Source organism: Rhinopithecus roxellana, chromosome 20 (assembly GCF_007565055.1).
Source record: "Rhinopithecus roxellana isolate Shanxi Qingling chromosome 20, ASM756505v1, whole genome shotgun sequence".
In the NCBI taxonomy this organism is placed as follows: Eukaryota; Metazoa; Chordata; class Mammalia; order Primates; family Cercopithecidae; genus Rhinopithecus; species Rhinopithecus roxellana.
The window spans coordinates 68,845,210-68,858,495 of NC_044568.1; the positions used below are offsets into that span (position 1 = coordinate 68,845,210).

General features: G+C 43.4%; 1 protein-coding gene across 2 annotated transcripts in view; it reads right to left on the reverse strand.

Annotated features, from left to right (window-relative positions):
- The window catches only part of UTP4 (UTP4 small subunit processome component), a 39,349-nt gene that overhangs the window by 25,195 nt on the left and 868 nt on the right, over window positions 1–13,286 (reverse strand). For both annotated transcript variants that reach the window (XM_030925529.1, XM_030925528.1), the window contains exons 2-6: window positions 13,059–13,219; window positions 9,520–9,711; window positions 7,934–8,018; window positions 5,134–5,223; window positions 1,086–1,297 (exon numbers count right to left, since the gene is read on the reverse strand). In XM_030925529.1, coding sequence (XP_030781389.1) covers window positions 1,086–1,297; window positions 5,134–5,223; window positions 7,934–8,018; window positions 9,520–9,711; window positions 13,059–13,217 — 738 coding nt within the window. In that variant the 5' untranslated portion in view covers window positions 13,218–13,219. The remainder of the gene's footprint in view (window positions 1–1,085; window positions 1,298–5,133; window positions 5,224–7,933; window positions 8,019–9,519; window positions 9,712–13,058; window positions 13,220–13,286) is intronic.

A 13,286-nucleotide genomic window follows, 5' to 3' on the forward strand; every position in this document is an offset into this window, starting at 1 on the left:
TCGCTTGAACCCAGGAGGCAGAGGTTGCAGTGAACCGAGATTGTGCCACTGCACTCCAGCCTGGGCGACAGAGCTAGACTGTCTAAAAAATAAAAGAGAGAGAAAATAGGCCGGGCACAGTGGCTCACGCCTATAATCCCAACATTTTGGGAGGCCAAGGTGGGTGGATCACCTGAGGTCAGGAGTTTGAAACTAGCCTGGCCAACATGGTAAAACCTCGTCTCCACTAAAAATATAAAAATTAGCTGGGTGTGGTGGCGGGGGCCTGTAATCCTAGCTAGTGGGGAAGCTGAGGCAGGAAAATAGCTTCAACCTGGGAGGCAGAGGTTGCAATGAGCCTAGATCACGCCATTGCACTCCAGCCTGGGCGACAAGCGGGCAACTCCGCCTCAAAAAAAAAAAAAGAAAAGAAAAAGAAAAGAAAAGAATACTACTACTAAGTAAGACATTTGGCCAGGTGCTGTGGTTCCCGCCTATAATCCCAGCACTTTGGGAGGCTGAGATGGGAGGATCTCCCAGCCCAGGAATTTAAGAACACCTTGGGCAACACAGGGAGACCCCATCTCTGTTTTTTAAATTAAATTAAAAATAAATAAATAAATACAAAGGTTTTAAAAGAGAAGAATTCATGTTACCAAAGGAAAAGAGGCCTATCTGTTCAACACAAATCTACTTGAGGATTATTCAAATAGAAGAAAATGAACATTTTTAAAATCACTAAAAAGTTATCTTCTAATGTTCCAAACAGATAGGAAGCAGCAGAGCACCTGGACAGAGAGAAAGAGTGCTTCTCGAGATTCTTTTAGGCTGCTGCACCCTATCTACAATCAGACAAGATGAACTGGAGGTGAGCAGTGTCTGAAGAAAATCTCAATGCTAACTAATCACTTGGAGAATCCTGCATTCTCTAACCAATTGTTAGATACCATGGAAACAATGTGGGTTTTCAGATGCATTTTCCTAAACTCATCTTCCTCCAGTACATCAGGATCAGGAACCAGTGTTCGTGGCACATCACTAAGGCTGCTTTCTCTGCTCACCCCCGAGGTTGTACATCAACCACTCTAAACAGGGACTGTACTCACCTCAGCTACAGCAATGGACTGCACATCAGCATTAGCGATGAGATGGCTCTTCACAAGCGTCCCAGTGGCTGAGTCCCAGAACTGCACCTTCCCAGCAGAGTCCACACTTATGACAGTGCCATCGGACAAGAAGGCGACACCCCACACGATGCACTTCCGCTTAGACACGCCCATATACTGCCTGTCCACAATCATTTTATGAACAGCGCTTCCTGAAAAATCAGAAAAGCACACCTTTGAATGGTACTTACTTCTCTTCAAAATCTGTCTGCGGCCAAAGTGGGAGGACTGCTTGAGCCCAGGAGTTTGAGGCGAGCCTAGGCAACAAAGTGAGACCTCATCTCTACAAAACAAAATATAACAAACCAGCCTGTGGTAAGCATGATATGGTAGGTGAGCTGACTGAACACAGTCAGCATATAAATGGTAGTTCTGGTGAACCTGATCTCGGAACTCCAAAATGGTTACCTGAAGAGAAGGGGTGTTGGGAGAGCCTAATAGGAATGGGATAGAAGGTGCGAGGGAGGGAGGAAGGGAGGGAAGAGAATGAGAACAGAAACTCCCTTTGGGGAGGTGAAATGGAAAGAGATATTTGGGACATTCACTTAACGCTGGTCAACTGCACACACACATTACACTCTGTTCTTTTCCAAAATCCCACAGGAAAGGGAGAGAACAGTGACAAAATTTGGGGAACTGGAAAGCAGACAAGTAGTGGCAATGGACTTAGCAGAGCCCTGAAACTAAGTCCCAGGTCAGCAGAGAGGAAGGTGGCCAAGAAGCCACCTGATTTATACTACGGAATCCTTAGACTCAGGAATTGGGGAACCCAGATATTCTAGAAGAGGAGTAAGTGGGGCTTCAAAGAGGGATCCGTTACCAGCTGGTAGACCCCCCAGATAGCCATGCCCTGACTAAGAAGCGGGGAAGCTCCCAAAAAGCACGTCAGCAGAATACTGGAGATGCTGTCTGAGGAGGGCTATCAAGCAGAAGCAGCATATGAAAACCAGGATTAAGTGAACCTTTCTCATTGAATGTTGAGAACACCATTCTTTTTTTTCCCCTTAGAATGCTGATAGCCAGGCCAATACTCACCAGGCAGGAAAATGAAAAACCATTTCTGAGGAACATAACTGGCACAAAAGAAAAGATCTGAAGATTCTGGCTTCAGGGCTACCCGGAATAAGCAGTACAGCCAGATCATTCTTCAGTGAAACCCAAGCTCAGTAAGTCACGTGATGCAGTGATGAGATGATCAACAGACATGAGGAAAGCCTTTAATGTGAAAGACAGAGGCCAAACGGACTAACAGAAACAAATAAATGAATAACAGGGAGGAAACAGGCAGAGTGAAAAACACCTGACAATTATGAATAGCCTTAGAGAAGAGTTTCTGTATAATGAAACAAAAAGAGAGTGCTATAAAAAAGAAGATTCAGGAAACAAAAAAGAACTCTGGAAATGTCAAAAATGAAAAACTCAATAGAGAATTCAAATATAAAAATGACAAACTCTCCCAGAAAGCATAGTAAAAAGAGAAAGAAATGAAAAATAAAAGAATTCCCCCCAGAACTGAAGGACATGGGTATTGGATGAAAAGAACCTACCAGGTGCCCAGAACAATTAATTGATCCACACACAAAGAAACCTAACTATTACATTTCATAACAGTAAGGAGAAAACATCTTAAAAGCTCCTGGGGGAAAAAAATAAAACAGGTCCTATACAAAGGGATCAACTCGCAGAATGGCATCTGACTTGCTAATAATACAAGGAGCTGGAAGACAGCGGAGCCAGGGCTTCAGAATTCTAAGGGAAAAGAATTCCAACCTAGAATTCTATTTCATGCACTCTTATTCAGGATGCACCAAAGGATAAACCAAGAAAGTGAGTAACACAAAAACAGGAGGTCCTATCCAATAGAGAAGCAAAGGACATCCTGAGAACAACAGAAAAATCAGAATTCCAGATCTCACAGTTGTGCAGTAGGCCCAGAGTGGCTAAGCCAGACGGGAGTGGGTCAGAAGGCACCGGGAGGGACTTATTCACAAAGATAAAAGTGGAGAAAGAAAATCAGATGGAATCGGCTGGGCGCGATGACTCATGCTTGTAAACCCAGCACTCTGGGAGGCCAAGGCGGGCGGATCACGAGGTCAGGAGATCAAGACCACGGAGAAATTCCGTCTCTATTATAAAGACAAAAAATTAGCCGGGCGTGGTGGCGGGCACCTGTAGTCACAGCTACACGGAGAGGCTGAGGTAGGAGAATGGCATGAACCCAGGAGGCGGAGCTTGCAATGAGCGCCACTGCACTCCAGCCTGGGTGACAGAGCGAGACTCCGTCTCAAAAAAAAAAAAAAAAAACATAAAAAACACGAAAAAACAAAAAGAAAACCAGATGGACTTGAACCTAATTTATGCAACTGGAAAAATGTGGGATTGTATCAGTAAGACAGAGACAGAGACACTATTAAACGATGAGGATACAGGAAAAGAAATTTACTATGTGAGTAGTATATACATAGTCATAATAATGAAAACATCAACTACTAATCTGAACAAAGTTATAATATAACCATACTGGGAGGATCAGGAGAAAGTGTGGATGCCTGTGGCAGACGGCAGAAAAAGAGGGGCAAATCATAGAAGTCAGTAAAAAAATGGTCTAAAGCTGAAAAATCAAAATGTAGCATAAAAAGGATGCTAGGTGCTGTAGTGATAGATACCAAAAGAATCAGGTAAGGGTCACAAGTGGTTTGCCTTGAGGAGTGTGAGAGAGACACAGAAGGACTCCCTCTTTTTTGTAATAAGCTAAAGGAATTTTTTTGTTTGTTTGTTTTTTGAGACAGAGTTTTACTCTTGTTGCCAGGCTGGAGGGTAATGGTGCAATCTTGACTCATGCCAACCTCCACCTCCTGGGTTCAAGTGATATTCCTGTCTCAGCCTCCTGAGTAACTGGGATTACAGGCATGGGCCATCACACCTGGCTAATTTTGTATTTTTAGTAGAGACAGGGCTTCTCCATGTTGGTCAGGCTGGTCTCGAACTCCTGACCTCAGGTGATCTGCCTTCCTCAGCCTCCCAAAGTGCTGGGATCACAGGCATGAGTCACTGCGCCCGGCCAGGAATTCTTTATATATGCATATATAACAAATAAAAAAATTACTTGAGCATTGAGGAAAAAGGTGTTTGACTTTTTTTTTTTTTTTTTTTTTTTTTTTGAGACAGAGTTTCGGTCTTTTTGCCCAGGCTGGATTACAATGGTATAATCTCGGCTCACTGCAACCTCTGCCTCCCGGGTTCAAGTGATTCTCCTGCCTCAGCCTCTCGAGTAGCTGGGATTACAGGCATGTGCCACCACCCCAGCTAATTTTGTATTTTTAGTAGAGACGGGTTTCTCCATGTTGGTCAGGCTGGTCTCGAACTCCTGACCTCAGGTAATCCACCCGTCTCAGCCTCCCAAAGTGCTGGGATTACAGGCGTAAGCCACCATGCCCAGCCAACCTGTTTTATCTCTGTATCTCAGACGGAAGTACAGACATGTCCACCAAACAAGTTGAGATCAACCCCATCAATGAAGGATTGTATGAATCCAATTTTCCAGGTCAAGAACAGAAAATATCATGGTTCTCTGCTTTTCTGATCTCATGTTTCACCAATTATGCTACGAAGACCTTATGTTCCTTAATGACAGAAACCCATTTTTACCAAGGACTGGGATCTGTACATAGGTAATTCTACTGTTCATAGTACATGAATGTACTGTGAATGAATGTACTAGTTGAGAGAATTTTATTGTGAATTCTTATTATGATGAATAAAAAATACTACATCTTACTGAAGATCCAAGATTCCCCTAAAAACAGTGGTAGTAATCCAAGAAAGGAGTAAAATTCATTGCGGACATCTCAGAAGATTAATGACATGTTAGGCCACAAAGATCATGAAAGCATGACAAAGGCTCAAGCTTTTGAAAACCCAGAAATGTGAATCTGACAAACAAGACCCACACCCCCCCACCCCAAATGAACTGAGAAAAAACAATCACCTGATTTGACATCAAACACACTAATGTAGTCTATGGAACCAGCTGCAATGTGGGTACCAGACGGATGCCAGCTGAGACTCAGGATGCGACCTTGGGAGTTGTACAACAGAAAAAGAAAGTGACATACACATAAATATATACAAAGAGTAACTGAGCTCTTTTCCCACAATTATCTCTAGAGTGTTCTACAATCTTAGCTCTCTCATCTACAGTACTCCCTGAAGCACCGTTTTGTAACAGATGAGGCACAACTCTGCCCTGGGATTGACAATGAAGTATTTGATACTTTCATAATGTATAAATAGTTAATGTAAGTATAAATAAATATAGCCTTTTAGGGATGAGGCTGGAAGTGATCTCACGAAATTTAAATGTGCATACTTTTTGGCCCAGTAATTGCACTGGGAACTGATCAAAAATAAATACTTCCATGAGGGCCCAAAAATACGTATACAAGAATGCTCATTGCAGTACTGGTTATAGTAGTAAAATAAATATACATATATATATACATACACACACCCACACACACACCTCCAGGTGTGGTGGCTCATGTCTGTAATCCCAGCACTTTGGGAGGCCAAGAAAGACGGATTGTTTGAGCCCAGGAGTTCAAGACCAGCCTGGGTAACATGGTGAAACCCTGTCTCTACAAAAAATTCAAAACATTAGCCGGGCATAGTGTTGCACACCTATAGCCCCAGCTACTTGGGAGGCTGAGGTAGGAGGATCACCTGAGCCCGGGAGATCAAGGCTGCAGTAAGCCGTGATCATGCTACTGCACTCCAGACTGGGTGACAGAGTGAGGCCCTGTTTCCAAAAAAAAGAAAAAAGAAAAAAAATACATATATATATTTCAATAGAAATTAGGCTAAATAATTCCATTCCATAAAATGGAATGCCATGCAGACTGCCATGACTGGCACAGAAAGATGTCTGCAGTGGATCAAGTGCAAGAAATGTATGTACTTCTACATGAATACACAAAAAAGTCTAAAGGACTAGTTCCAAAATGTTGCCCACAGAGTGGAAATGAGATACCTATTTATTTGAGATGGAGTCTCACTCTGTTGCCCAGGCTGGAGTGCAGTGGTGCGATCTCGGCTCACTGCAACCTCCGCCTCCCAGGTTCAAGCAATTCTCCTCCCTCAGCCTCCCTAGTAGCTGAGACTACAGGCACCTGCCACCACGCCTGGCTAATTCTTGTATTTTTAGTGGAGATGGGGTTTCACCATGTTGGCCACACTGGTTTCAAACTCCTGACCTCAAGTGATCCACCCACCTCAGCCTCCCAAAATGCTGGGATTACAGGTGTGAGCCATCATGCCCAGCTGAGATACCTATTTTCTATTTCATACTTGGGAAAAATGTATGAGATTTTTAAAAAGCATTGTATTACCTTTGTAATTGAAAAAGAACACCCAGGCCAGGCGTGGTGGCTCACGTCTGTAATCCCAGCGCTTCGGGAGGCCAAGGTGGGTGGATCACGAGGTCAGGAATTCGAGACCAGCCTAGCCTACATGGTAAAACCCCATCTCTACTAAAAATACAAAAATTAGCCAGGCATGGTGGCATGCACCTGTAGTCCCAGCTACTAGGGCGGCTGAGACAGGAGAACAGATTGAACCTAGGAGGGGGAGGTTGCATTGAGCCAAGATCATGCCACAGCACTCCAGACTGGGCAACAAAGCAAGACTCTATCTCAGGAAAAAAAAAAAAAAAAAAAGCACCCAAGAGATATTAAAAATGAAGCAAGAATCTGATCAGGAGAGGACAAGTATTACTAATGGACACAGAGGACAGTTGCTATCCTCTAGAAGATGGGTCACCAAACTGTGGCCCACAGGCCAAATCAGGCCCACTGCTTGTTTTTGTAAATAAAGTTTTTACTGGAGCACAGCCTTGTCCATTAGTTTCAGTATTGTCTACAGCTGCTCTTGCACTACACTGATACAGCTGGCAGACACTGTAGGGTTGTCAAAGCCTAAAATGTTTACTATCCGGTCCTTTACGGAAATATTTTGCCAACCCCTGTTCTAAAGGATCAATGCCAATTCAGCCCAGGTAAAGCCCAAGGATGGGCAATTGTTTATAAACTCCCTCATTCAACTTGAATGCACCAGAAGGATTAAGAACCACAGTTCCTTGGCCAGGCCAAGTGACTCAGGCCTGTAATCCCAGCACTTGAGACCAAGGCGGGTGGATCACTTGAGTGAGACCAGGAGTTCGAGACCAGCGTGGTCAACATGGTAAAATCCTGTCTCTACTAAAAATACGAAAATTAGCAGGGCATGACGGCACATGCCTGGAATCCCAGTCACTGAGGAGGCTGAGGCACCAGAATCACTTGAAGCCGGGAAGCGGAGATTACAGTGAGTCTAGATCACGCCACTGCTACTGCCAGCATGGGTGACAGAGTGAGACTCTGCCTCCAGGAAAAAAAAAAAAAAAAAAGAAAAGAACCACAGTTCCTAATGACAAAATTGTAATACAAGACTTCAGGTACGCTTGTTAAAACATCACAAAAGTAAATGATAACTAATAAATTGACCTCCACAGAAACACTAGCTTTACAATTTTGGATTTCTGGTTTTCTATATTATTACTTAACCCAGCAGTCACAACTATGCTATACAATAGGTAAAGCCTGGGCTGGGGAAGGCTTCTAGCACATATCCTCCCTGTACTCAGTAGAGATAAAATATTACTTGGATTCATGGGAAAATATCCCATCTCCAGTGGCACAGAAACTTAACTTCTTGTTAAGGCTATTTACCGCCCCACGAAAAATGACCCTTACTTTTCTGCCGATCAAAATTTCTTTCAAACTGGATTTTGTCTGGAGTAATTTGAAATAGTTTCACAGATCCATCTTCACAGCCAACCTATTGCAGAAATAGGTAGTAAACAGACAAGATAAATAGTAAACATTTTATAGGACTAAACACACACACTCTCTCTCTCGTTCTCTCTTCCTCCTTAAAGCTATCAGTTGCCCTGAAAGAGAAAAATCATTTGTGAGAGAAACAAAGTACTAGTTATCAAGAAACTAATAGTGTATTCTCAGTAGCCTTCATATCCTAGACAGAAAACAGACTGATATTAAGAGTTCTGGCCGGGCGCGGTGGCTCAAGCCTGTAATCCCAGCACTTTGGGAGGCCGAGACGGGCGGATCACGAGGTCAGGAGATCAAGACCATCCTGGCTCACACGGTGAAACCCCGTCTCTACTAAAAATACAAAAAACTAGCCGGGCGACCTGGCGGGCGCCTGTAGTCCCAGCTACTCGGGAGGCTGAGGCAGGAGAATGGCGTGAACCCGGGAGGCGGAGCTTGCAGTGAGCTGAGATCCGGCCACTGCACTCCAGCCTGGGCGACAGAGCGAGACTCCGTCTCAAAAAAAAAAAAAAAAAAAAAAAAAAAAAAAAAAAAAGAGTTCTAATTAGTGGCCCCATTCCTGCATATGACATGAATTAGAAAGACCTATTAACATTGTAACCTAAATGGAAACACCTTAAGATATGGTGCAAATTAGTGCAGATCAAAAAGAATGAGATTCATCACAGAGAATTAAAGATCTGGAAGCACCCATTCTAATGGTAATTATGTGAAGGGTCTCAGTGTGTGGTCAAATTTTTGAAACACTGTGCTGAAACACTGGTGCACAGGTTAACTTGCTGAAGGGACTCTTAGAACTCTTCATATAACGATGTGAATATAAGCATTGTGAATTTACAGCAGGATTAAACATGCTGTATTTCTGAAATGAAATTTATCATAAAACACAAAACATACCAAAACAAAAAAAACTCTACATCTCCAAATTCCATAGAACACAGTTTGGGAAATGTTGAACTGATGTAATCCTATCATTTCATAAATGAATCAACAAGGTCCAGACAAGCAGCAAAAAGAATAATGGGGATTTTTTTTTTTTTTTTTTTTTTTTTGAGACGGAGTCTCGTTCTGTCGCCCAGGCTGGAGTGCAGTGGCGCGATCTCGGCTCACTGCAAGCTCCGCTTCCTGGGTTCATGCCATTTTCCTGCCTCAGCCTCCCGAGTAGCTGGGACTACAGGCGCCCACCACCACGCCCGGCTAATTTTTTTGTATTTTTAGTAGAGACAGGGTTCCACCATGTTAGCCAGGATGGTCTCGATCTCCTGACCTCATGATCCGCCCGCCTTGGCCTCCCAAAGTGCTGGGATTACAGGCGTGAGCCACCACGCCTGGCGCTGGGGATTTTTTAAATCTTCAGTATCAATTTCAACCTTGCAGTTGGGGTTGCCACACGCCATAATACGTTGTTACTCTCCTATAAGCACAGGCAAGAAAGTCTGAGCAGGCACAAGAGAAATTTTGGATTGAATTACCAATAGTTGCTTACTAACCAAAAGTTGAGAGCCACTGGGGCTGGCAGCCATGCTCCAAATAGGTCCTCCAAAGGCATCCACAGCATACTTGATGTTTAATGCCTGTAAATCATACTCCATAATCTCGCCATTGAGTCCAGCACTAAAGAGTCGCTGTCCTTCTGCCCAGCACAGAGCTTCTGTAGCCCGAGACTCATGACCTGGGAAAAACTGCAGAAACACCATAACTTCTCAACATTCCCACAAATTCATCAGGTACCGGTACTGAGTGGTCACAGGCAACATGGCAAAAACAACTTCCCCATAAATAACTAGTGTGGAGTTTTGTGCTCTCAGATCATGCCTACTAACATTTTCGTTTCTTCAGCTCAAATTCTAACTACTTTTATACAGTTAAATTTGTTTCTTTTACTAGGACTAGTTCAGCAAAACATTTTCAGTAGAAAAGGTTTAAATTGCACTCCACTCTGGGAAACAGAGGGAGACACAGTCTCTACAAAAAATATAAAAAGTAGCCAGGTGTGGTGGCACACACTTACGGTCCCAGTCACTACGGAGGTTGACAGGGTAGGACTGTTTGAGCCTGGGAGGCAGAGGCTGCAGTGAGCCTTGGTCTCCCAAAGTCCCTGGATTATAGGCGTGAGCCACTGCACCCAACTCAAAAGTTTTCATATCTATCAAGGCATTTTATTCTTAGACCTGCTTGACAAAAAAGGAACTAAATAAGTATAACTTTTCCTATTTCTTTTCTTTTTTTTTTTTTTGAGACGGAGTCTTGCTCTATTGTCCAGGCTGGAGTGCAGTGGCGTGATCTTGGCTCACTGCAAGCTCCGCCTCCCGGGTTCACACCATTCTCCTGCCTTAGCCTCCCGAGTAGCTGGGACTACAGGTGCCCGCCACCATGCCCAGCTAATTTTTTTTTTTTTGCATTTTTAGTAGAGACAGGGTTTCACCGTGTTAGCCAGGATGGTCTCGATCTCCTGACCTCGTGATCTGCCTGCCTCAGCCTCCCAAAGTGCTGTGATTACAGGTGTGAGCCACTGCACCCAGCTCTAATTTTTCCTATTTCAACTTGAGAAGGCCAAGATACATATCGGTTAAGTGGGTTGCCAAAAGTGCCAAAGTCAATTGCATGAGGTAAATGAAGGTCTCCTTACTCCTAGCTCATATGTTCATATTCTTTTCACTTTTCTGTTTTTCGGAGACGGAGGTTTGCTCTTGTTGCCCAGACTGAAGTGCAATGGTGCAATCTCAGCTCACCGCAACCTCCGCCTCCCGGGTTCAAGCGATTCTCCTGCCTCAGCATCCTGAGTAGCTAGGATTACAGGTATGTGACACCACGTCCTGCTAGTTTTTTTGTATTTCTAGTAGAGACAGTGTTGCTCCATGTTGGTCAGGCTGGTTTTGAACTCCCAACCTCAGGTGATCTGCCCGCCTCGGCCTCCCAAAGTGCTGGGATTACAGGCATGAGTGAGCCACCACACCAGGTCCACTTTCATTTATTTTTTTTTGAGACAGGGTCTCATTTTGTCACCCAGACTGGAGTGCAGTGGCCCGATCAGGGCTCAATGTAGCCTCAACCTCCTAAGCTCAAGTGATCCAACCGCCTCAACTCTCTAAATAGCTGGAACTATGGGCATACAACACCACACCTACCTAATTTATTATTATTATTTTTTTAGAGATGGGGTCTCACTATGTTGCCCAGGGTGGTCTGCACTCCTGGGCTCAGGTGATCTGCCTGCCCTGGCTTCCCAAAGTGCTGGTGTTACAGGTGTGAGCCACTATGCCCTAAAGTTTTCACTTTAACATACTAATTTTTTCTTGCTGAGAGTCACTGACAGAGCTAAGCAATCATATCTAGTAGGAAAAGGAATATAAGGAAAGCAGGAAACTAGCCTGAGTTAATTAACTGTTGAAAAATAAAACAGATGAAGGAGAAAAGAAAATAAGGAACACTAGGCAAGGAATGGTTGACTTAACCATTCAACAAACATTTACTAAGCAGTGGCTCTGTACAAGACACTTGATAAATGGTGGGAATGCAGATGTGATTATCACTGACATGGTTCCTATTCTCATAAAACTGGAAGTTCTGCATGGAAGACATTAAAAAAACACACAAAGTATATAGTTATAACTGTTATAAATGACAAACAAAAAAAATCACAATATACCCATGACTGTTAAAAAAAAAAAAAAACAATAAAAAGAAAATCAGTCTGGCACGGTGGCTCACACCTGTAATCCCAGCATTTTGGGAGACTGAGGTGGGCAGATCACTTGAGGTCAGGAGTTCAAGACCAAGCTGGCCAACGTGGTGAAACTTCATCTCCACAAAAATAAAAAATTAGCCAGGCGTGGTGGTGCACACCTGTAATCCCAGCGACTTGGGAGGCTGAGGCAGGAGAGGGAGGCGGAGCTTGCAGTAAGCCAAGACCACGCCACTGCACTCCAGGCTGGGTGACAGAGTGAGACTCTGTCTCCAAAAAAAAAAAAGAAAAAGAAAGAAAATCACAGGATGCAATAAGCACACACCATCACATGTTCTTCATACTACAGAATGTAACCCATTTGTGGTTGGCCTGTAGTTTTTAAATTCTGATTAGTTCTTCAGGGGTGAGCTCAGTAAATCATCCCTTTCCACATTTCCTAAACCCACCTCTCAGGGAAGGCAGTTCTCTATTAAGGTTCTATGCCTGTGTTTCAGTTTATCGTATTTATTTTACAGGTTGGAGACTGTACACTTACGTTTCTCCCACTGGTCTTTGAGCTCCGTAAAGGTAAGGCCTCTGACATCTGTCTTAGTACCCAGTATTTGCCACTCATTCACCGAGAAACATTTACAGAATGCCCAAATTCCAGGTACCAGGCTGCTGGGCACTGAATTCACTCATTTGCCCATCTGTTCATTTACATCACAGTACCCAGTACATAACAGTCATTCAACATGTACTAAGATGTTGCACCTGAAGAAAATTACTAGTCAGTGACCTTGGAAGGGAGAAGAAAAAGGACTAACAGACCTCCGCATACACCCAAAGGACATTTTACCTAATTTTAAATCTCCTTTACTCCCAAATGTAGACATGTAGATCTACATCCTCTCAGACAGATGAACTTTGGAATCCACCTTCCTGCCATCACATCACCAAAAAGTTTCTGATATTAAAATGTATTATCATTTTTTTCTGAATTGACAATGAAACAGTACTGACACTCCCAGCAGGAAATGTTGCTTACCAAAGCTGCAATGGTGTTGAGACTGATATACCAACAATTTCCCTTCCTGTGGCCAAAAGATCCAGCAAACCTCAGTTTCCAATGACAGGCAGTGAGATGACACATTTCTAGGTAGGGCCCTTCTAATCAACATTACACAGATTGAAACTGAGCTTCTCTCATCAGTTAGACAGGAGATCTCAGAAGTTCGGTAGTTCTAAACAACTTCAGAGGGGCTTGGAAGTCCTCTATTAGTTCGATTATAAAAGACAAGTTTCTTGAACTTCAGAAGAAATTAACATGAAAACACCATATCAGACTCCCAAATGACTTACTTTCTCCTGAAAGTAGTTTGCTGACAAGTTATAAACTTCCACAGTGCCATCTGTTCGTGAAACAGCCAATCTGTTTGACTGGTTATTGTACGCCACACAGCGGATTCCTGATGGAACATAATTAAAGAAACGTACTCGATGGACCTTAAATTCACCCATTCCTGCGGGGGGAAAAGAGAGTCATTATTGTTAAATGTTAACTGCAGTATGTCACATATAGTATTCAGT